We start from the raw sequence: 25,482 nt of genomic DNA, 5'->3' as shown, positions 1-25,482 counted from the left end.
TTCTTTGCCTGAAGTGAACTAGGTAGAGAGTATCTTAGGCCTTCCTTCCCCAGGTGATGACAGAGTTCACTGAGACAACTACACAATGGTTCTTAGGTTCTGTCTCTTCTCTAAGTAATATTCACTTATTCAATTGGCAGATCATTCAAACCATGACGTTGGGCTGTATTTCAGAAGGAGGTTAGTGGGTTTATAGGGAATCATACACCAGAGATCTTAGCTATTCTTTCTCCAGAGGACTAAGAGTCAACAATTGCAGAGTCATCTGCTTGGTGGTATTTTTGGAAGCAGAACTATAATTTGGTATTTGAGGATACAGGTCTGTGTCTACAAGTGGAGAATATGTTCAGATGATCTCTAAGAAATAATTGTTAGTACTGGTCAGGGATATTTGTGGGCTGGCAGCCTGAGTTTTTCAGACACGTTGTTGTGTGGATTTTGAGAGACAGTGTGGTATGATATTGAAGAGAATGGGCTCTGGGTATCCCAGATTTAGTTTGAATCTCAGCTCTGCCACTTCCTATCTGTATGAGCATAGGCAGTGTGTTCACTCAGGCTCCGAGTTCTACAGCTCTCAGACACATATTATAATAGTACCTACTTCATAGGAGTGTAATGAGAATAAAAATGTAAATCCCATGACAACAGACCCTGGAACATAAGCTAAACAAATATTAAGTCAGGCCAACAGATTGCCTGAACTCAGGAGTTTGAGATCAGCTTGACCAACATGGTGAAACCCTGTCTCTACTAAAAATACAAAAAAGTAGCCAGGCATGGTGGTGTGTGCCTGTAGTCCCAGTTACTTGGGAAGCTGAGATAGGAGGATCACTTGAGTTCGCAAGGTCAAGGCTGCAGTGAGATGTGAGCACCCCACTGCACTGCAGCCTGGATGATGGAAGTGAGACCCCGACTCAAAAAAACAATTTTATTAGGTTCAATCAGACATTTGGCAAGGATTGTATCCAAAATGATATTTGGATTGTATGTTTTGTGAAGGAGATGTCTACATTCACATTTGAGAATCTACTATGTGCAAAACTCTTTTCTGTTTTTTATAATAAAATATAATAAAATAATGCTAATTTCATTTATCTGAATTATGTTCATTCACAGAAAAAAATTTGAATTACACTGATGATACAACTAAAGGCTATCCAAGAAATGGTAGGTGTTACTTATTTCAATCATATTGTTTTTCTATTTCAGGACTAAAGTTCACAGTTTCCTCAATGAGTAGAAAGATTCTCCTTTATAATTTCATTTTAATAAATATCTTAGGTATTATTGGTGCTATGTTTCTAGATAAGAAGTATATCAGCTTTGTGGCAGAAGAATCCAGTAACCTAAAGAATGAAGTAATGAGAAAGTTAAAATTACCCATGCCCTTTCTCCTCCTCCACTTCTACCAGGGTGAATTACTAATTATATTTTGGGGTAGGTTTTTCCAATTTTTATCTGTAAGCATATGTTTTTGGTTTTGTTTTTGCAAAATAAAATCACCTTACTTGATCATATGATTTCCAACCTTAGTTTGAAAAGGAATCCATGGGTTTCATTATCCCTGTATGCATGTAAGAAGGAGAAGGAGGGCCCGTGGTAACTTATTTTGGCACCTTTGTTGAAAATCAGGTGGATATAAGTGTATGCATTTATTTCTGTGTTCTTTATTCTGCCTTGTCTATGTGTCTGTTTTTGTTCTAGTAACATGCTGTTTTGGTTATTATAGCTTTGCAGTGTATTTTGAAGTCAGATAATATGATGTCACTACCTTTGTTCTTTTTGTTCAAAATGTCTTTGGCTATTCAGGGTCTTTTGTGGTCTCGTATGAATTTTAGAATTGTTTTTTCTATTTCTGTGAAGAATGTCATTGGTAATTTGATAGGGATTGCATTCAATCTGTAGATCACTTTGGGTATCATGGACATTTTAACAATGTTAATTACTCCAATTCCTGAAAATGTGATCTCTTTCCATTTTTTTGTGGCCTCTTCAATTTCTTTCATCAAAGCTTTATAGATTTTATTGTACCGATCTTTCACCTCCTTTGTTATTCCAGGGCATCTTAAAAAAAAACAAAAACAAAAACTTGTGTAACAATTGTGAATGGGATTGCTTTTCTGATTTCTTTTTCAGGTAGTTTATTAATGGCATATAGAAATGATACTGATTATTTATTTATTTATTTTTTTTTTGGTGAGATTTTTAGACGGAGTTTTGCTTTTGTTGCCCAGGCAAGAGTGCGATGGCACAATCTCAGCTCACTGCAACCTCCACCTCCTGGGTTCTCAGCCTCCTGAGTAACTGGGACGACAGGCACACACCACCATGCCCGGCTAATTTTGTATTTTTAGTAGAGATGGGGTTTCACAATGTTGACCAGGCTGGTCTCAAACTCCTGACCTCAGGTGATCCACCCGCCTCGGCCTCCCAAAGTGTTGGGATTACAGGCATGAGCCACCACGCCTGGCCATGCTACTGATTTTTATATGTTGATTTTGTATCCTGCAGCTTTAGTGTGTTTGTTAGCTGTAACAGTTTTTGGTGGAGTCTTTATGACTTTCTATATGTAAGTTCATGTTGTCTGCAGACAGGGACAGGGACAGTTTGACTTCCTCCATTGCAATTTGGATTTTCTTTCTTTCTTTTTTTTTTTGAGATGGAGTCTCGCTCTGTCGCCCAGGCTGGAGTGCAGTGGCGCGATCTCGGCTCACTGCAAGCTCTGCCTCCCGGGTTCATACCATTCTCCTCCCTCAGCCTCCTGAGTAGCTGGGACTACAGGCGTCTGCCACCATGCCCGGCTAATTTTTTGTAGTTTTTTAGTAGAGATGGGGTTTCACTGTGTTAGCCAGGATGGTCTCCATCTCCTGACCTCGTGATCTGCCCACCTCGGCCTCCCAAAGTGCTGGGACTGCAGACCCGAGCCACCACGCCCAGCCGTCTTTTATTTCTTTCTCTTGCCTAATTGCTCTGCCTGGGACTTCCAGTACTATGCTGAATAAAAGTGGTGAAAATGGGCATCCTTGTCTTGTTCCAGATCTTAGAGAAAAGCCTTCAGCTTTTTCCCATTCAGTATGATGTTAGCTGTGAGTTTGTCATATATGGATTTTTGTCATATACATGTGTTGAGGTATGTTCTTTCTATATGTAGTTTGTTGAAAAGGGCCCATAATCGTCTCACTTGAAAAACCTAAATATTTTTACCTTTTAGAATCATAGATTTATCAGTTAAAATTAATTACCAGGAAAAGAAATGATCAACTAAAATAGCATTTTGGGATTCAATGTTTAAAAAGAGTTCAGCTGAATATCCCTGATGAACATCGATGCAAAAATCCTCAATAAAATACTGGCAAACCGGATTCAGCAGCACATCAAAAAGCTTATCCACCATGATCAAGTGGGCTTCATCCCTGGGATGCAAGGCTGGTTCAACATTCGCAAATCAATAAACATAATCCAGCATATAAACAGAACCAAAGACAAGAACCACATGATTATCTCAATAGATGCAGAAAAGGCTTTTGACCAAATTCAACAGCCCTTCATGCTAAAAACGCTCAATACATTCGGTGTTGATGGAATGTACCTCAAAATAATAAGAGCTATTTATGACAAACCCACAGCCAATATCATACTGAATGGGCAAAAACTGGAAAAATTCCCTTTGAAAACTGGCACAAGACAGGGATGCCCTCTCTCACCACTCCTATTCAACATAGTGTTGGAAGTTCTGGCTAGGGCAATCAGGCAAGAGAAAGAAATCAAGGGTATTCAGTTAGGAAAAGAAGAAGTCAAATTGTCCCTCTTTGCAGATGACATGATTGTATATTTAGAAAACCCCATTGTCTCAGCCCAAAATCTCCTTAAGCTGATAAGCAACTTCAGCAAAGTCTCAGGATACAAAATTGATGTGCAAAAATCACAAGCATTCTTATACACCAGTAACAGACAAACAGAGAGCCAAATCATGAATGAACTTCCATTCACAATTGCTTCAAAGAGAATAAAATACCTAGGAATCCAACTTACAAGGGATGTAAAGGACCTCTTCAAGGAGAACTACAAACCACTGCTCAGTGAAATAAAAGAGGACACAAACAAATGGAAGAACATACCATGCTCATGGATAGGAAGAATCAATATCGTGAAAATGGCCATACTGCCCAAGGTTATTTATAGATTCAATGCCATCCCCATCAAGCTACCAATGAGTTTCTTCACAGAATTGGACAAAACTGCTTTAAAGTTCATATGGAACCAAAAAAGAGCCTGCATCTCCAAGACAATCCTAAGTCAAAAGAACAAAGCTGGAGGCATCACGCTACCTGACTTCAAACTATACTACAAGGCTACAGTAACCAAAACAGCATAGTACTGGTACCAAAACAGAGATATAGACCAATGGAACAGAACAGAGTCCTCAGAAATAATACCACACATCTACAGCCATCTGATCTTTGACAAACCTGAGAGAAACAAGAAATGGGGAAAGGATTCCCTATTTAATAAATGGTGCTGGGAAAATTGGCTAGCCATAAGTAGAAAGCTGAAACTGGATCCTTTCCTTACTCCTTATACGAAAATTAATTCAAGATGGATTAGAGACTTAAATGTTAGACCTAATACCATAAAAACCCTAGAGGAAAACCTAGGTAGTACCATTCAGGACATAGGCATGGGCAAAGACTTCATGTCTAAAACACCAAAAGCAACAGCAGCAAAAGCCAAAATTGACAAATGGGATCTAATTAAACTAAAGAGCTTCTGCACAGCAAAAGAAACTACCATCAGAGTGAACAGGCAACCTACAGAATGGGAGAAAATTTTTGCAATCTACTCATCTGACAAAGGGCTAATATCCAGAACCTACAAATAACTCAAACAAATTTACAAGAAAAAAACAACTCCATCAAAAAGTGGGCAAAGGATATGAACAGACATTTCTCAAAAGAAGACATTCATACAGCCAACAGACACAAGAAAAAATGCTCATCATCACTGGCCATCAGAGAAATGCAAATCAAAACCACAATGAGATACCATCTCACACCAGTTAGAATGGCGATCATTAAAAAGTCAGGAAACAACAGGTGCTGGAGAGGATGTGGAGAAATAGGAACACTTTTACACTGTTGGTGGGATTGTAAACTAGTTCAACCATTATGGAAAACAGTATGGCGATTCCTCAAGGATCTAGAACTAGATGTACCATATGACCCAGCCATCCCATTACTGGGTATATACCCAAAGGATTATAAATCATGCTGCTATAAAGACACATGCACATGTATGTTTATTGCAGCACTGTTCACAATAGCAAAGACTTGGAATCAACCCAAATGTCCATCAGTGACAGACTGGATTAAGAAAATGTGGCACATATACACCATGGAATACTATGCAGCCATAAAAAAGGATGATTTTGTGTCCTTTGTAGGGACATGGATGCAGCTGGAAACCGTCATTCTCAGCAAACTATCGCAAGAACAGAAAACCAAACACCACATGTTCTCACTTATAGGTGGGAACTGAACAATGAGATCACTTGGACTCGGGAAGGGGAACATCACACACCAGGGCCTATCATGGGGAGGGGGGAGGGGGGAGGGGGGAGGGATTGCACTGGGAGTTATACCTGATGTAAATGACGAGTTGATGGGTGCTGACGAGTTGATGGGTGCAGCACACCAACATGGCACAAGTATACATATGTAACAAACCTGCATGTTATACACATGTACCCTAGAACTTAAAGTATAATAATAATTAAAAAAAAAAAAAAAAAGAGTTCAGCTGGGCTTACGCCTCTCATCTCAGCACTTTGGGAGGCTGAGGCGGGCAGATCACAAGGTCAGGAGTTTGAGACCAACCTGGCCAACATGGTGAAACCCTGTCTCTGCTAAAAATACAAAAAAAAAAAAAAAAAAAAAAAATTAACCAGGTGTGGTGGCAGGTGCCCGTAATCCCAGCTACTCAGGAGGCTGAGGCAGGAGAATCACTTGAACCAGGAAGGCAGAGGTTGTAGTGAGCTGAGACCACATCTCTGCACTCCAGCCTGGGCGACAGAGTGAGACTCAGTCTCAAAAATAAAATAAAATAAAATAAAATAAAATAAAAGTTAGATTCAGTTTCATTTCACAGAACAAAAAATAATCTCTGATGTCCAAGTGCCTCCAAGTACCTATTGTATGAAATTTAGATCTATTGTACCTAGTGTATTGGAAACATTGTCTACACAATAGATACTCGGAATAGATACTAGCTGAAACATGAGATAGATAGTAAAAGTTAGGAAGAGTCACAGAAATCACCATGTTGTACTGAAGAACAGAATTTAGGCTGCTGTTAAATTCTTAATTTGGCAGTTTATCAGATCACATTCTCTGAGCAGCTTTAGGTTACTGAAATGTTTTTTCTCTAGCTGCTGGGGGCAAAGGAAGGGCACATTTTCTCCTTAGGTATTTGAGAATCATTTTTGCTAATATTGTTTATTGAGGAGAATTGTATGCTTAAAGCCAGCCTTCAACATTTTTTAGTTAGCCACATAAGAATTCAGGCCAGAGAAACATTAATTTTTTTCACATGAGAAAATGGAATTAGTAGGCCGGGCACGGTGGCTCACGCCTTGTAATCCCAACAATTTGGGAGGTCAAGGTGGGCGGATCATCTGAGGTTAGGAGTTCAAGTCTAGCCTAACCAATATGATGAAACCCCATCTCTACTAAAAATATAAAAATTAGCTGGGTGTGGTGGCATGCGCCTGTAATCCCAACTCTTTGGGGGGTTGAGACAGGAGAATTGCTTGAACCCGGAGGCAGAGATTGCAGTGAGCTGAGAGCTATACATCCAACAGAGGACTCCATTGCACTCCAGCCAGGGCAACAAGGCAAAACTCCGTCTCAAAAAAAAAAAAAAAAAAAAATGGAATTAGTAGAATTATGTTTCTTTGAAAGCAGTACATTTAGGAAATTTGTAAAGTTCTTCATCTCTGATAATAAAAGCCAACTTACATTAAGCAATTGTTTTATTAAATATTTTATGTGGATTATTCTACTTCATCTTCAGACTATTTTATATGCTAAATGACATTCTCTCCCAATTAACCAATGAGACTTTAAGAAACATTTTATTAAGTATCAGAGCTTAAATCTGAAAATCATATCCCAAAAGACTAACAAAAAGACTTGAAGTTTGTATTAGTTACTTTAAGAGACCATCTCTTAAATATTATTTATTTATTTATTTATTTTTTGAGACAGAAGCTTGCTCTATCGCCAGACTGGAGTGCAGTGGCACAGTCTGGCTCACTGCAACCTCTGCCTCCTGAGTTCAAGCGATTCTCCTCCCTCAGCCTCCTGAGGTCCATTATATCATTCTTATGTCTTTGCATCCTCATAGCTTAGCTCCCACTCATAAATGAGAACATGTAATGTTTGGTTTTCCAATCCTGAGTTACTTCACTTAGAATAATGGTCTCAACTCCATTCAGATTATATCCAATGCCATTATTTCATTCCTTTTTATGGCCAAGTAGTATTCCATAGTGTATATATATGTGTACACACACCACATTTTCTTTATCCACTTGTTGATAGACATTTAGGCTGGTTCCATATTTTTGCAATTGTGAATTGTGCTGCTGTAAACATGTGTGCAAATGTCTTTTTCATATAATTACTTCTGGCTGGGTACAGTGGCTCACACCTGTAATCCCAGCATTTTGGGAGGCTGAGGCCAGCAGATCACTTAAGGCCAGGAGTTTGAGACCAGCCTGGCCAACATGGTGAGACCCCTATCTCTATCATTCAAAAAATAATAATAAAAGAATTTTATGTAATGTGTTCTTTTCCTCTGGATAGATACCCGTTAGTGGAATTGCTGGATCAAATGGTAGTTCTACTTTTAGTTCTTTAAGGAATCTTCATACTGTTTTTCATAGTGGTTGTACTAGTTTTTGTTCCCACCAGTGGTGTAGAAGTGTTCTCTCTTCACCACAAACATGGCAATGTCCATTATCTTTTGATTTTTTAAAATTATGGTCATTCTTAGAGGAGTAAGGTGGTATCACATTGTGATTTTTATTGTCATTTTCCTGATAACTGATAATGTTGAGCGTTTTTTCATATGTTTGTTGGCCATTTGTATATCTTCTTTTGAGAATTGCCTATTCATGTCCTTAGCCTACTTTTTGATGGGATTATTTGTTTTTTTCTTGCTGATTTGTTTGAGTTCCTTGTAGATTCTGGATGTTAGTCCTCTGTCAGATGTATAGTTTGTGAATACTTTTTCCTACTCTGTGAGTTGTCTGTTTACTCTGCTGATTATTTCTTTTGCTGCGCAGAAGCTTTTTAGTTTAATTAAGTCCCATCTATTTATCTTTGCTTGTGTTGCATTTGGTTTTGGGTTCTTGGTCATGAACTCTTTGCCTAAGCCAATGTCTAGAAGAGTTTTTCCAATGTTATCTTCTAGAATTTTTATGGTTTCAGGTCTTAGATTTAAGTCTTTGATCCATCTTGAGTTGATTTTTGTCTAAGGTGAGAGATGAAGCTCCAGTTTCATTCTTCTATACGTGGCTTGCCAATTATCGCAGCACCATTTGTTGAATAGTGTGTCCTTTCCCCACTTTATGTTTTTGTTTACTTTGTCGAAGATCAGTTGGCTGTAAGTATTTGGCTTTCTTTCTGGGTTCTCTATTCTGTTCCATTGGTCTACATGCCTGTTTTTATACTGCTGCCATGCTGTTTTGGTAATGATTGCCTTGTAGTATAGTTTGAAGTCAGGGACTGTTAAGTCTCCAGATTTGTTCTTTTTGCTTAGTCTTGCTTTGACTATGCAGGCTCTTTTTTTTGTTCCATATGCATTTTAGGATTGTTTTTTCTAGTTCTGTGAAGAATGATGATGGTATTTTGATGAGAATTGCATTGAATTTATGGATTGCTTTTGACAGTATGGTCATTTTCACAATACTGATTCTACCCATCCATGAGTGTGGGATGTGCTTCCATCTGTTTGTGTCATCTATGATTTCTTTTAGCAGTGTTTTGTAGTGTTCCTTGTAGAGATCTTTCACCTCCTTGATTAGGTATATTCCTAAGTTTTTTGTTTCTGGATTTTTGTTTTTGCTTTTGTTTTGTTTTTGCAGCTGTTGTAAAAGAGGTTGGGTTCTTGATTTGATTCTCAGCTTAGTCGATGTTGGTATATAGCAATGCTACTGATTTGTGTACATTAATTTTGTATCTTGAAACTTTATGGAATTTATTTATCACATCTAGGGGCTTTTTGGATGAGTCTTTAGGGTTTTCTAGGTATATGATTATATCATCAGCAAACAGCAGGTTTGACTTCCTGTTTACCAATTTGGATGCCCTTTATTTCTTTCTCTTGTCTGATTGCTGTGGCTAGGACTAGTCACTACTTTAAAATGCCAATAATTCAGCAAGGACTATAAGTTGTAAATAGGAACGGGTAAATCAGTGTATAGTGAAGACCACTAGAGAGATTCAGGTGATGTGCCTTGGGAATTCATGTGGAGGTGGCATTGATTAGATCCTGGTCATCATTGTAACTAAGTCCATGGAATATATATGGAAGTTAGTGAATGTATTCTGTAAGCTTTTACTGTCTAATTTTTTTTTTTTTTTTTTTTTTTTTGAGACGGAGTCTCGCTCTGTCGCCCAGGCTGGAGTGCAGTGGCCGGATCTCAGCTCACTGCAAGCTCCGCCTCCCGGGTTTACGCCATTCTCCTGCCTCAGCCTCCCGGGTAGCTGGGACTACAGGCGCCCGCCACCTCGCCCGGCTAGTTTTTTTTTTTGTATTTTTAGTAGAGACGGGGTTTCACCATGTTAGCCAGGATGGTCTCGATCTCCTGACCTTGTGATCCGCCCGTCTCGGCCTCCCAAAGTGCTGGGATTACAGGCTTGAGCCACCGCGCCCGGCCTACTGTCTAATTTTTTCTTCAAGTAATGTTAGATAAAAAGTGAAAGTAGGCCAGGCGTGGTAGCTCATGCCTGTAATCCCAACAGTTTGGGAGGCCTAGGAGTGAGGATCTCTTGAGCCCAGGAGTTTGAGACCAGCCTAGGTAACATAGTAAGACCCTGTCTCTAAAAAAAATGTTTTTAATTAACTAGGCACGGTGGTACACACCTTTAGTCCCAACCAGTCAAGAGACTGAGGCAATAGGATTACTTGAACCCAGAAGCTTGAGTTTGCAGTGAGCTATGATCACACCACTGTACTCTAGCCTGGATGACAGAGCAAGACGCCTTGCCCCTTTAAAAAAAAAAAAAAAGAGAGAGAGAGTTTAACATTAGTCTGGATGACATTGTGGCTAAGTAACAAAACAAACCCAACTTTTATCACACACATTTGTGTGTGTGTGTGTACACATGTATTTTTTAAGTTAATGCATGAACAATGTTAAAATGATTATGAAATATATTCAAAAAAGAAAATCAAGATAGCAACTAAAAGAAAAGTAATGGTAACATACGATCATGTTGTAGTGTAACAGAATAAATAAATTACCAGATTTCTCAATGTATTGATGTCCTATAGCCTGTGTCTCAATGCTTGTCTGTCTTTTTAATGATTCAGTGATATTGCACATTCTGTTTTTTCATCTTAATTTTCTTTTGACAGTATATCTGAAATTTTTTTATTTTATTAAATACATTTCTCTACTTAACATCTGATAGCTTCTTGGTATTCTATTATGTGTATATTTTGTATTTAGCAAGGCAGTTTGTACTCAACACAGAACCAGGCCTAAGCATTTCCTTCTGTGCTGTGTTCTCTCTCATATTTTGACCAATTTCAACTGATTCTGATGCCCTAGAGGAGGTTCTAGTTTGAGGCCAGGCACGATGGCACATGCCTGTAATCTGAATACTTTGGGAGGCCAAGGCGGGTGAATCACCAAGACCAGCCCCACCAACATAGTAAAACCCTGTCTCTACTAAAAATACAAAAAAAATTAGCTAGGTGTGGTGGTGCGCACCTGTAGTCCCAGCTACTTGGGTGGCTGAGGCAGGAGAATCGCTTGAACCTGGGAGGCAGAGCTTGCAGTGAGCTGAGATCTCACCACTGCACTCCAGCCTGGGCAACAGAGCGAGCCTCCATCTCAGAAAAAAAAAAAAAACTTCTAGTTTGAACGGTGAGCCCTCTCTCAGCCTTGGAAGGTGGGAATGAAGGCAAGTGAATCTTCTCATGGAGAAACTGAGCAGCCAAATCTCAAGTCTAGATCAGCCTTCCCAAATTGGAGGCTTGTCCAGAAAACATCTTGTTATCTTGTCTGGTTCTGGCTTTAATGAGCCAGTGACTTACTCTAAAACTACCTTTGTGTAGCTAGGTTTCCTGGGGTGTGAAGGAGTGCTTAGATTCATTGTCTGTTTTTCCTTAAGTTATGTGTTCAGTTATGAGGGATTAATTTGGAAGGAGAAATAGAGGAGGTGAAAGATTTTATTAAATTAAGTCATATTGGGAACACTAACATCTCTTTTCTTCTCTCAGCTCTGGATTCTCTGGAGTTTGAATGTTTCTGGTATTGGAACCTCACCGAGTAGGACTGATCAGGTCTTACAGTTCTAAAACCATGACCTGTGTAAGTTGATTAATTCTGTTTCCTTGCAATATCATGATCATAGGTTATGTGGATTTTTTCATTAACCTAAGGCTTCCTATTTAAGAAGGCCCCCTTCAGTTATCTGTCCCCACTTTCTTCTAATACAGTGAATAGTGATAGCAAATAACTCAGTTTTCTCCCTACAAGTGTTTTCTGTCCACTTTTCTATTTATTGTCAAATGTATTTAATACTCATGTGCTTATTCTTCAACCAAAGTCTATGATAGAGCAGTAAAGGAGTGAAGTCTCAACGGGGAACTATTTGAGCTTCCTTTATAGGTCCTTGGTTTGGTGAATTAGAGATGTTGGTCCTATTTGGGTACCATAGGTAGGTTTTGACATTCTCCACAGACCTGAGTTTTCTAGGCAGATAAGATGGGATTTGGTTATTAATTGGTCTGTCTTAGTATGCCATGAGATCTCATATTCTTTAAGAATTTTAGAATTGTTGGAGATATACCATGGATCTTGCCAAGGAATTACTGAGAGACAAGTTTTTATTTTGTGGTTGAACGTGTGCTGCTGAACTTGGGTGACATCTTTTTGATTATGAGTCATCCTATATCAGTATCCATTTTGGAATAAGAAAAGTATTAAATGATGGAAAATGGTGATGAATGAGAATATTATCCTAAGGAGTAAATATGCTGATTTCCAGAACTGGGGAAGATCTTTGAAGTTTTGTCCAACAAAGTATATGAAGGTAGGCTAGCCACGGTGGTTCATACCTGTAATGCCAGCACTTTGGGAGGCCAAGGCGGGAGGCTCGCTTGAGGCCAGGAGTTTGAGACCCCTTGCAAAAAAAGTGAGACCCCCATCTCTACAAAAAAGTACAAAATCAGCTGGCCCTGTAGTCCCAGTTACTTGGGAGGCTATGGTAGGAGGATTGCTTGAGCTTGGGAGGTCAAGGCTGCAGTGAGCTGGGATTGTGTCACTGCACTCCAGCCTGGGCAACAGAGTGCGTCTGTCTCAAAAAAAAAAAAAAAAATTTTTTTTAAATGGACATGAAGGTAAAAGATGGATTAACAATGGAGTAAGTCTGAAATATTCATAATAAAATTGATTGTTGCACAGTCAATAAATGTATTTGTCAAAATAAAGAAAAATGCTTATTATGTGTTCTGACATAATGATGTAACTTGAGGCTTGTGGAAATGTCTAAATGTTCTGCAAAAGCTTTTTTTTTTTTTTTTTTTTTTAAAAAAAGGAAATTGGCCAGGTGCAGTGGCTCATACCTGTAATCCCAGCACTTTGGGAGGCTGAGGCAGGCAGATTGCTTGAGCCCAGGAGTTTGAGACCAGCCTGGGCAACATGGTAAAACCAGTCTCTACAAAAAATACAAAAATTAACTGGGCGGGTCTTGCCCACCTGTAGTCCCAGCTACTAGAAAGGCTGAGATGGGAGAATCACCTGGGCCTGGGAGGTCAAGGATGCAATGAGCCTTGTTTGAGTCACTGCACTCCAGCCTAAGCAAGATTAAGACCCCGTCTCAAAAAAAATAAATAAATAGAACAAAACAATAAAATATGGAGATTATTAAATTTGACAAGGACATCTCATTTTTCTAACTTAAAGGAAAAATAGTTTAGAAACTCATGTTTATTGGGAATTTATGCGTCACACAACTAGCAGACTATGTAGTTGTGTCTTTAATACTTTATTGAATTTTATTTTATCCATTCCTCAGCAGGTCTGAATTATTGTGGGAGCCTTCCACATGCAGAAAAGTTTGTCTGTGGCAATAGGATCCTTTAGGAATATGTAGACACATTGCTTTAGTCTGCTACCAGTCATTAGCCACATATGCTATATCACTCCTTTTCTCCAGTGTGCTGTTAATATCCTGTCTTTCCATCTTTAAAATGTTTTTAAAATTATGTAATGAATGGGTTTGCAGTTTCAGGAATTAGTGACATTCAGGGATGTGGCCATAGACTTCTCTCAGCAGGAGTGGGAATACCTGGACCCTAATCAGAGGGACTTATACAGGGATGTGATGTTGGAGAACTACAGAAACCTGGTCTCACTGGGTAAGTTTATTTGCCTCAAGTAATTTAAAATGTGATCTGTGATATGTTACCTTTCAATGCAGTGAATTTCAAGGCTGTATTTTATATAGTTGAAGTTCTTCCTGTTCTTAGAGGAAGATTTCAGCTCCGCCTGTTTGACAATGGCTGTGCCACCAAACACCATCATTTTCTTCATCCTTTAGAGATAGTCACATATTCTCCTGCCCCTTATGATTGCCTCCTTTCCTTAATATCCAAGGGGCTGTGTTAAAATTGTATATTATTATTATAAAATTATATATTATTAGTCCATGAATAACCATTGTCCAGGAATCCTGGTTTCCCATTGTGTGTATTTCCAGAATTCCTATAGATATGCTGTGTCATCATCTGATCCACCTGCAGAGACAACAGATGCAGATTCATGATTTACTCTGAGTATAAGAAGAACCCCTGTGACTTACATAGTGCTGGATTAGATGAACAATATTTGTTGAAAACTGAAGAGTCCACATTTCATTTCCTGTAGCCAATTTGTATGATTTATTGTTGAAAGTTATAATTCATGAACTTTGCATTGAGTTTGAATGAAGATTTTATATATCAGTCGGGATGCTTTTTTTAAATCTCATACAGAAATAATAAGATAATCATAATTGGTACAACTGTGGTCATTATGTCCCCAGCCACTCTTCAGAAGGGAGGGGAATATATATATATATATAAAATAACTTAATCCTCATATAACTGTGTGTTAGTATTATTGTTATTATCTTATTTATTTATTTATTTACTTATTTATTTTGAGACTGGGTCTTGCTCTGTCGCCCAGGCTGGAGTGCAGTGGTGCAATCATAGCTCACTGTACCCTTGACCTCCTGGGCTCAAGTGATCCTCCTGCCTCAGCCTCCTGAGTAGCTGGGACTATAGATGCACCACCCTGCCTGACTAATTTTTTGTAGAGATGAGGTCTCGCTGTGTTGCCCAGGTTGGTCTCAAACTCCTCGTCTCAGTGATCCTCCCACCTCAACCTTCCAAAATGCTGGGATTACAGGCGTGAACCGCTGCGCCTAGCCAATAGTAGTAGTATTATGCCCAGTTTATTTGCCAAATTGGAATAATGAGTTGAAGTCACATGGCCAAAGTCACAAGGTTGGTAGATTTAAGAGGAATAATTTGTGCCCCAGCCTTCTGGCTCTAGAGAACTTCACAGCTATTTTGGGGTAGTAATATTTGGAAATAGACAATTTATAAGGTCACAGGTAAAACTTTCTCCTAAGAGACCAAGCGTGTATGAGTTTACATTAAAATAAGGTTTTACTGTACCTGCTTCATTTCTTTAATCATCTCTCCCCTCTTTTATTTGAAGTCCTTAGTTCATTGTAAATTTAACCAAAGCTCAAAGGTTTCTGTTACTTTTGTTTTTATTTTTATAACATGTGGCATTTCTTTTCTTATAAGGAGGACATTCCATTTCTAAACCAGTTGTGGTGGACTTACTGGAGCAAGGAAAAGAGCCCTGGATGATTTTGAGGGAAGAAACACAGTTCACAGGTAAGGAAGGCAGGGGACACCATCAGGGCCAGCCACAGCCCATGTGGTAAGAGAAAGGAGACACTTTTGTGTCACTTTGTTTGTGAAGCCCTCCTAGGCACCCAGACTTGTGGAGCAAAGGCCTACAACCTGGTGGGGAATAAAGATCGCAGCATAAGCTATAGAAGAAGCTTCAACTTTACCCCATTTACCAACCACCTTATTTCTTTTCTATTTCAAACCCGTTTTCAGTGATGGGTGCTTTCTTTTTTCTTTTCTTTTCTTTTTTTCCAAGACAGAGTCTTGCTCTGTCACCGAGGCCGGAGTACAGTGGCTTGATCTCCACTCACTGCAACCTCCGCCTCCTGGGTTCAAGCAATTCTCCCACCTCAGCCTCCCGAGTAGCTGGGATTACAGACGTGTGCCACCACCCCCGGCTAATTTTTGTATTTTTAGTAGAGACAGGGTTTCACCATGTTGGCCAGGCTGGTCTCGAACTCCTGACCTCGTGATCCGCACGCCTCAGCCTCCCAAAGTGCTGGGATTACAGGTGTGAGCCACTACACCCAGCCTCTTTTCTTGAGTGCAGTATTTTACCTGTGTTTTGGACTCAGCTGTTTTTCCGGCTCCCCTTTTGCACACACGCACACACACAACACACATATCAATGTAGTGATCATGAGCAAGACATGTAAGGTCCTTATCCTCATGGAAGTTTACATTGTACTAAAGAACACATAAAAATAAACAGGTAGGCCGGGCGCAGTGGCTCATACCTGTAATCCCAACACTTTGGGAGGCTGAGGCAGGTGGATCATGATGTCAGGAGTTCAAGACCAGCCTGACCGATCTTGAATGGTGAAACCCCGTCTCTACCAAAAATACAAAAATTAGCTGGGCATGGTGGCAGGTGCCTGTAATCCCAGCTACTCGGGAGGCTGAGGCAGGAGAATTGCTTGAACCCAGGCGGCAGAGGTTGCAGTGAGCCGAGATCACACCTTTGCACTGCAGCCTGGGTAACAGAGTGAGACTCTGTCTCAAAAATAAAATAAAATAAACAGGCAAACAAATACAATTAGACAGTGGAATAAGCAATGGTAGAAAGTAAGCAGAGATTAGGCCGTTTTGGATGAGATTGCCTGGGACAGCTTCTTTGGGGCAGTAGTATTTGGAAAGAGACATGGTATAAGGTCACGGGCCATGTGTTTATCTGGGGAAGAATATTCCAAGCTGAATAATGAGCTTGGAAGGCTAAGGAGATGACTGGGGCAGTGAAGGGAAGGAATGTGGAGAGTCAAGGGAGGAGAATGGAGAGAGCTATGTGAGTTTGAGGAGCACCAAAGTAGACCAGAATAGAGATCCTAAGAGGAGAGTGACAAGAAATGAGGTCACACTGTTAGGAGGAGTCAGATCATATGAGGTATTGTTGAATTTGAATTGTTGGGAATACGAAGGATTAGAAACGATGTAATTGTTTTCAAGGCATTTTTGAAAACATCAGACAGATTCAGAGAACAACATATAACAAATGCGTAGCTTACTGAGTCTTATAAGTTAAACAATTATGTCACCACAGCTGGGTCAGGAGTTAAAACTTTAAAACATTTTTTTATTTTAATATAATTTTAGAGTTACAGAAAGGTTATAATAATGGCATACAAGATTCTTTTATACACTCCAAGCAGTATTTCTAAACAAGGAGATAGTTTCTAGTTAATTCTGAAGTCCTCCACATGTCTCCAACCAGTCACAATCTTCTTCCTCCTGCTAAGTGTAACCACTGTTCTGATTTTAATGGTAATAAGTTCCTTCCTTTTATTCTTTCTCCAATTTCAAGTCTTTTTAAGTTTTCACAAGTCTCTAAGTTTTGTCTTCATCTTTCTTTGTGTTCCTAACCCCTTATTTGCTGAAGAAAACATCTTCCATTCTAGATTTTGCTGATGCCATCCCTGAGATTTGCTTAAATATGTTCTCTGACCCCTCTATATCCTCTAATTAAGTAGAGGGATCAAGAGGCTTATGTGTCTGAGTCCAGAGCTCACACTGCTCACTGCACAACAACCAGTAAGTCAAGAGACAAGGTGTTGGGGCGAGGAACTTTATGCTTCAGAGAGCCAGCAAACGGAGAAGATGGCAGACTAATGTCCTAAAGAACCATCTTAAAAGGCATGAATCTCATGCCGTTTTTTATGTTGGGCAAAGGGGAACAAGGAGGAGGTTGAGGTCAGGAGGTGACTGGCGACTACAGATATCTGGGCGTCAGCAGGGGTCCGAGAAGGCTGCACAACGTTGTCCTCGGTCAGGTCACAATGCTCCTGTAAATCTTTAACATAACGTTGTTACTTGTATGTACACCCTCCCTGTCTCCTTGGGAATTATTAATAGTTTTGGAAAGGGATTATTATCCTTGCTTTAAAGTTATACTATAAACTAAATCCTCCCATTGTTAACTTGGCCAGCGTGCAGGAATGAGCAAACGCTATTAGCTTGTGAGGTTAGAAGTAAGGTGGAGTCAGCTATGCCAGATTTATCTCACTGTTACACTTAGTCGATTTTGATTCAATTTATTTTATTTATTTTTTTGCAAGACAACTTCCTGGGCAGTATTGTATGCATCATATGTTGGCACTTTTCCTGCTCCCCTCACACCAGAGAGAACTGGGCTTACGGTTTACTGTGTTAAAGGAAAACACCACCTCTAAAGAGCTTTATTTAGTGTCTCAGGGGCGGGAGGGCAAGGATGGCTTTTACTGAGAATTAAAAGTGTGGTTTAAGGCTGATCTTCATGCGGGGACTTGATTAGGATTAGGTAAAGACGACAATACCACAGTGGAGAATTAGTGGAAACAGCTAGGTTAGAATTTTGAGGTTAGGAACTGAAAATTTTCTAGAGTACAAACTGTTGATGTTTGCCATTTAGGAGTTAATGGATCGCTGGGCTGGGCGCGGTGGCTCGCGCCTGTAATCCCAGCACTTTAGGAGGCCAAGGCAGGTGGATCACGAGGTCAGGAGATCGAGACCATCCTGGCGAACACTATGAAACCCCATCTCTACTAAAAACACAAAAAAATTAGCCGGGCATGGTGGTGGGCGCCTGTAGTCCCAGCTACTGGGAAAGCTGAGGCAGGAGAATGGTGTGAACCCGGGAGGCGAAGCGTGCAGTGAGGTGAGATCGCGCCACTGCACTCCAGCCTGGGCGACAGAGTGAGACTCCGTCTCAAAAAAAAAAAAAAAGAGTTGGTGGATCTTTCAGGAATTTCCAGTAATGAACAATGAACAATGAAGCCATTTGCCTATGCAAGAAACTTCCAGAACAGTATAATTGTGCTGAGGAAAACAGTGGGATAGTGACATCATGTTTATGTAGACAGTAAGCTACCTGTGGGGGGATTGGTAGGGCCACTTCTGTGTTTTAAGGCTGAGTGTAGGAGTGAATGGTTTAGGTTCTCAGCATAAACTTTCTGGTTGTCTCTCTTTCTGTGATTTTTAGCAAGCATTTATGCTCAGTGCCTGGATGTATTAATTCATCAGACATTCTAAAACAGCCATATTCTAATTCTAACATTTATTTTTTATTATATACAAATATAAACAATTTCTTACATCACCTACTATTTGGTAACTACCGATACCATTTGTAAAATAAAGACTAGATCAATGTTTGGTCTTTCTCTTTCTCTTTTCTTTTGTTTTTTGTTTTGAGATGGAGTTTCGCTCTTGTCGCCCAGGCTGAAGTGCAATGGCACGATCTTGGCTCACTGCAACCCGCATCTCCTGGGTTCAAGCCATTCTCCTGCTTCAGGCTCCCAAGTAGCTGTGATCACAGGCACGTGCCACCATGCCCAGCTAATTTTTGTATCTTTAGTAGAGACGGGGTTTCACCATGTTGTCCAGGCTAGTCTCAAACTCCTGACCTCAGATGATCCACCCGACTCGGCTTCCCAAAGTGTTAGGATTACAGGCATGTGCCACCATGCCTGGCCCCTAGGATCCTTCTTATGTGACTAGATAGTTTTCCTTTTAGTTTTAGGTTTTTATTTTTTTTTGAGACGGAGTTTTTTTTTTTTTTTTTTGAGACGGAGTCTCGCTTTGTCGCCCAGGCTGGAGTGCAGTGGCCGGATCTCAGCTCACTGCAAGCTCCGCCTCCCAGGTTTACGCCATTCTCCTGCCTCAGCCTCCCGAGTAGCTGGGACTACAGGCGCCCGCCACCTCGCCCGGCTAGTTTTTTGTATTTTTAGTAGAGACGGGGTTTCACCATGTTAGCCAGGATGGTCTCGATCTCCTGACCTCGTGATCCGCCCGTCTCGGCCTCCCAAAGTGCTGGGATTACAGGCTTGAGCCACCGCGCCCGGCCTGAGACGGAGTTTTGCTCTTGTTGCCCAGGCTGGAGTGCAGTGGTGCAATCTCAGCTCACCGTGATCTCAGCCCACCGCAACCTCTGCCTCCCAGGTTCAGGCGATTCTCCTGCCTCAGCCTCCTGAGTAGCTGGGATTACAGGCATGCGCCACCACGCCTGGCTAATTTTGTTTTAGTAGAGACGGGGTTTTACCATGTTGGTCAGGCTGGTCTTGAACTCCCGACCTCAGGTGATCCGCCCACCTCAGCCTCCCAAAGTGCTGGGATTACAGGCATGAACCACTGCACCCAGCCTTAGACAGTTATTTTATTGCCAGTTTTTTCCCGTCTGATATGACAAAGTGTTCCAGGCTTATCTTGTACATTTCCTGTACCAAGCTTTTAGCCATAAGTTTGTGAACTGTTGGGTTCTTTTAGTGGGAAATGGTATTTCAAGGCCACAGTCTAGCCGCTAGAAGTGCCCATTTTTCTGGGTTGAAGATTGTTATAGGCTTTTTACTAGCTAAAGATAGAAAAGTCCGTAAGTGACCGGGCGTGGTGGCTCATGCCTGTAATCCCAGCACTTTGGGAGACCTAGGTGGATGGATCACCGGAGGTCAGGAGTTCAAGACCAGCCTGGCCAACATGGTGAAAAGCCACCTCTACTAAAAATACAAAAATTAGCCAGGCATTGGGGCAGGTGCCTGTAATTCGAGCTACTGGGGAGGCTGAGGCAGGAATATCACTTGAATCTAGGAGGCAGAGGTTGCAGTGAGCAGAGATCATGCCACTGCACTCCAGCCTGGGCGACAAGAGCGAAACTCTGTCTCAAAAAAAAAAAAAAAATCTGTAAGTATACATGTATGTGTTACATATTTACATAAAAATAAATTACCAATTACCTAATGAGTTTATATGGCAACTTCCTGGCCAAACTTAGAACTAAATGGTGTTTAATTGAAATTTTCTGTCTTTGATCTGTATCTCTTTTGCTCAGTACCAATTCTCCAATACTCCAGTGATGATAAAATTAAAATACCATGCAAGTATTCATTTCCTTTATTCTTTTTTTTTTTTTTTTTTGTGAGACAGAGTTTCACTCTGGTTGCCTGGGCTGGAGTGCAGTGGTGCAATCTCGGCTTACTGCAACCTCCACCTCCCAGGTTCAAGCGATTCTCCTGCCTCAGCCTCCAAATAGCCGGGATTACAGGCATGCGCTGCCACACCCAGCTAATTTTGTATTTTTAGTAGAAACAGGGTTTCTCCATGTTGGTCAGGCTGGTCTCGAACTCCCGACTTCAGGTGATCCACCCACCTTGGCCTCCCAAAGTTCTGGGATTACAGGCATGAGCCACCATGCCCAGCCACTTCCTTTATTCTTTATGACATGTGAAACATTCTCAGAACATTAATAACAGCTTTACTACCAAAATGATTACTGAAAACAGTTATGTTTTTTAGTATGTCCAGTCTCCTCCCAATTTTTAGTTTTACTGTAATCATATTTTTAAATATATAGTCATTGCATCATATACTTCCTCTCTTATGACTGATATTTACTCTTTTTTTTGAGACAGTCTCACTCTATTGCCCAGGCTGGAGTGCATGGCCCACTCTTGGCTCACTGCAACCTCCGCCTTCTAGTTTCAAGTGATCTTCCTGCCTCAGCCTCCCAAATAGCTGGGATTACAAGTGTGCGCCACCATGCCTGGCTAATTTTTGTATTTTACAAAATACAAAGGCTGGTCTCGAACTCCTGACCTCAAGTGATCTGCCTGCCACAGCCTCCCAAAGTCCTCGGATTACAGTTGTGAGCCACAGTGCCTGGCCCTGATATTTACTCTTAACCTAAATACACATCTTTAAGTTTGTAGTTGTTGCTGTATTTAGTGCTCAGCACCGTGTGGTGTGGCTGCAGTGATTCATGCACGTGAGACTCAGCCTTCCAGGAGCTCTCTTTTCCACAGGTGCTAGAGCTCAAGTGCTAGGAGGTAAGATCCACACGGCGAGTGTGGGGCCTCCCCTGACTTAAGAAGACTGGCTTGGTCGGGCGTGGTGACTCACGCCTGTAATCCCAGCACTTTGGGAGGCTGAGGCGGGTGGATTGCTTGAGGTCAGGAGTTCAAGAGCAGCCTGGCCAACATGGTGAAACCCCATCTCTACCAAAAATATAAAAAATTAGCTGGGCCTGTAATCTCAGCTACTCGAGAGGCTGAGGCAGGAGAATCTCTTGAACTAGGGAGTCAGAGGTTGCAGTGAGCTGAGATCGCACCACTGCACTCCAGCCTGGGTGACAGAACGAGATTCTGTCTCAAAAAACAAAAAAAACTCGGCTCCATAGGTTGGTACAATATCTGGTGTGAGGATTCTCTAGGCATAGCTTCCAGGGTCTTTCAAGGACATGATCCCTTTTAAAAAGAAATGTTGTAGTCAAATAAACCCCATATATGGTGTTCTCTTTATCTAGCCCCTAGTCCACAATCTCAGGTGCAACTTGCCTATCAGGGTCATTGTTACCATAAATAATGAAACTTAATTAACATAGTCAACACATTCCGTTTTTAGGGAAGCAGAGTTAGAGAGTTAGCCTAAGAGTACATCCTCATGCAGAATGGGATTCCCATTTTGTTTAATGTTTAATAACAGAACATTAAAAAATGTTTTGTTAACCCTTTGCCCACATTACCCTAGTGATTTCACAATACTCTAAGAATATAATCAAATATACAGTCCACATCCAAATTTCTCCCAACTATCCCAATAATGTCCTTTTATAAATTTTAAAATCTAGGATCAACTCAAAGAACATCTGTCATACTTACTCACCAAATCTATTTATTATCCTTTAATTCAGAGCATCTTCCTTCATGAAATTGACATCTTTGCAAAGTCCAGTCCACTTGATTTCTTTTTAGAATGTCCTACAATCTGCAATGTTTTGTCACTTCCTTATGATTAAATTCAAGCCAAACATATTTTGAAAAATTGCCCCCAGGTGATGTTCTATTCCTCCCATTGTATCACATGAGGAGACTATGATAGTTTGTTCCACTGGCAATGCTAATATGATAATTTGGTGGAATAAGAATTTGTGCCTTAGGCAATGCTAATATGATATAACTTGTTTGAGATGCTTTCCATAATTGTATCTGTCCGGGCCAAGGAAAAACTTCTTTTTCACCCTCTGAAGTTTCACTGAAAATCACTGACAAAAGGCAGATTGAGGAGAAAAGGCATACAAATTGATCTAATCATACTTTTTCATGACACAGGAGCCTTTAGAAAGAAGATCCAAAGATTCAGGGGAAATTACCTATTTTTATGCTTAGATTTAACGAAGTATGGACTGCTATGTAGAAACAGGATTGGACAAAAAGGATGTGATCTAATGCTAATAGTCTGAGTAGGGAAACCCAGCAATGCCTGTTTGTCTAGATTCTTCTTGGCCTCTCAGAACACGTATTCCTTCCTTCTAGAACGGGTGACCCTCTCTGGAATGGGGGTCTTGTGACCAACAGTCAAACAAAGTAAGCCACGTAATTTTTCATGGCCAGTTTTTACCCAAAAAGGTGGGGGAAAGTTAGAGTAATATTTTTAGGTTTTATGAATAGCTTTGGGGACAAGGGGTTCTGGTTTCCATGACTTGCCTTGGAGAAGAGGCTATGGTTAGCCTCGGGAGAGAATGGGACTGAGAGACAGGAGGGCAAGAGAAGGTCCGAGAAAAAACTTTTGCTTCTGAGGATGCTTTTGCAGACTTCATTTTGTGGTATTATTTTGTGAGTCCCAGGAAAACAATATAGATATCCTATTTCTCCTCCAACTTTTACAGTCTCCCATCCCTGCCCCAGATTTTAGCTTCCAACAGTAGATTTTGCTTATACCAGTTCTTTTTTTTTTTTCGAGACAGAGTCTCACTTTGTCACCCAGGCTAGAGTGCAGGTGCAGTGGTGCTATCTTGGCTCACTGCCACCTCCGCCTCTCAGGCTCAGTCTGGGATTACAGGCGCTATAGCTAGGATTACAGGCGTATGCCACCACGTCTAGCTAATTTTTGTATTTTTAGTAGAGATGGGTTTTTACCATGTTGGCCAGGCTGGTCTTGAGCCCCTGACCTCAGGTCATCCACCCGCCTCAGCCTCCCAAAAGTGCTGGGATTACAGGTGTGAGCCACTGTACCCGGCCTGCTTGCACCCATCTTTAATGCAACATTTGCCTACTGATGATTTTGTGTTAACCTCCTACATTTATTAGCTGGAATCTTTTTTTTTTTTTTTTTTTTTTGAGACAGAGTCTCGCTCTGTCGCCCAGGCTGGAGTGCAGTGGTGCAATCTCGGCTCACTGCAACCTCCGCCTCCCAGGCTGACGCCATTCTCCTGCCTCAGCCTCCCAAGCAGCTGGGACTACAGGCGCCCGCCACCACGCCCGGCTAATTTTTTTGTGTTTTTTCTCCTGACCTCGTGATCCGCCCGCCTCGGCCTCCCAAAGTGCTGGGATTACAGGCGTGAGCCACCGCGCCTGGCCTTTTTTTTTTTTTTTTTTTTTTTTTTTTTTGAGATTGAGTCTCACTCTGTTGCCCAGGCTGGAATGCAGTGGCACGATCTCGGCTCACTGCAACCTCTGCCTCCTGGGTTCAAGTGATTCTCCTGCCTCAGCCTCCTGAGTAGCTGGAATTGCAGGCATGCACCACCACGCCTGGCTAATTTTTGTATTTTTAGTAGAGATGGGGTTTCACCATGTTGGTCAGGCTGATCTCAAACTCCTGACCTCGTGATCTGCCCACCTCAACCTCCAAAAGTGCTGGGATTACAGGCGTGAGCCACCGTGCCTGGCCCATTAGCTGGAATTCTTCTGTAAGAAGGAATACTCCCTTATTCCTCTATTTATTCAATTATTTATATCAATATGGACTCATAGATATTTATTCCATGAGTTATAATCCAGTACTATCCTTAGTTATTTTTCTTCTGCTTTGGCCACTTGGAGCTCTTTCAAGTTGGCTCCTGTGCCTTTTCAACCTACCCCCATCCTTTGGTGAGGATTTCTTATTTTCTGGCACTACAAGCTGTTAATCTAGGATTATCTTATGTTTTATCTGCCATAGCCCTGGAATCAGCCACTTCTGTATGGAGCACCAGTTCCTTTTATTGGGAATGCCATTTAGAAATCCAGATCTAGGCTTAGGTATGCTAATTGCCCCTGGACCCTCTTAGTGCTAGGCCCTCTTAACTCAGAGAAACTGGTAGCTGTGTATGTATGTGTAGCAATGTGGCCAATCACTCTGGAGTATCTTCCTGTTCTTTCAAAGCTGCAACACCAGAACAAGCTTTATACGAATTTGAAAACTCCAAATCACATGTGTGAACAATGTCAGTCTTCATAGTTTGCATTTTTTATCAATGAAGCTGAGAAAAATAATTTTCTCCATTTCATCCTGTCCAAATTTTACATATACTAAAGGAATTGCCACGCTGGCAGTAATGTCTAATCATTTATCCAGTTGTAGTGAAAATGAACAAAGACCAGTGAAGGTTGATATGCCTTATTAAATTAGGATAAAGAAACCAGCAATGTAAGTTTTATATTCTAACTTAAACTATAATTTTTTAAAAGAAATTTGAAAGATGATAGTTTTTAAAAACCCTTAAAACTAAATCTATGATTATAGTTTATTAAGTTTTTCTAAACTTTTCAGTTACAGTTAAATTTCAGGTCAATTAAAATAGAGTTCTTTTACTTGTTGTAAAAGAAATTGTTCTCTGGTGTTGCTATAAATTTCTAATGGTGCTATGTTCTTGTCAGAGATTAAGAACTCGTATAACATATAATTCTATAATATGTAATTGTATACTTCTATATTGTGTGATTCATTATTTTGTTTGTTTGTTTATTAGTAATGGGGGTCTCACTAGGTTGCTCAGCTGGTCTCTAACTCCTGGGCTCAAGCAGTCCTCCTGCCTTGGCTTCCCAAAGAACTGAAAATATA

The 25,482-nt window shown here is 40.7% G+C and overlaps 1 protein-coding gene across 5 annotated transcripts in view; it reads left to right on the top strand.

The window, feature by feature from the left end:
- The window catches only part of ZNF573 (zinc finger protein 573), a 58,232-nt gene that overhangs the window by 8,666 nt on the left and 24,084 nt on the right, over window positions 1-25,482 (top strand). Inside the window, exons 2-5 of one of the 5 annotated variants that reach the window (XM_005589048.4) lie at window positions 1,117-1,167; window positions 11,512-11,602; window positions 13,521-13,653; window positions 15,094-15,186. In XM_005589048.4, the coding sequence (XP_005589105.3) occupies window positions 11,534-11,602; window positions 13,521-13,653; window positions 15,094-15,186 (295 nt within the window). In that variant the 5' untranslated portion in view covers window positions 1,117-1,167; window positions 11,512-11,533. The other 4 variants (XM_015441730.3, XM_074023391.1, XM_045381347.2 and 1 more) reach the window with 4 other exon arrangements.

Source organism: Macaca fascicularis, chromosome 19 (genome assembly GCF_037993035.2).
Source record: "Macaca fascicularis isolate 582-1 chromosome 19, T2T-MFA8v1.1".
Taxonomy (NCBI): Eukaryota; Metazoa; Chordata; class Mammalia; order Primates; family Cercopithecidae; genus Macaca; species Macaca fascicularis.
This window is presented reverse-complemented; position numbering and strand designations above follow the sequence as displayed.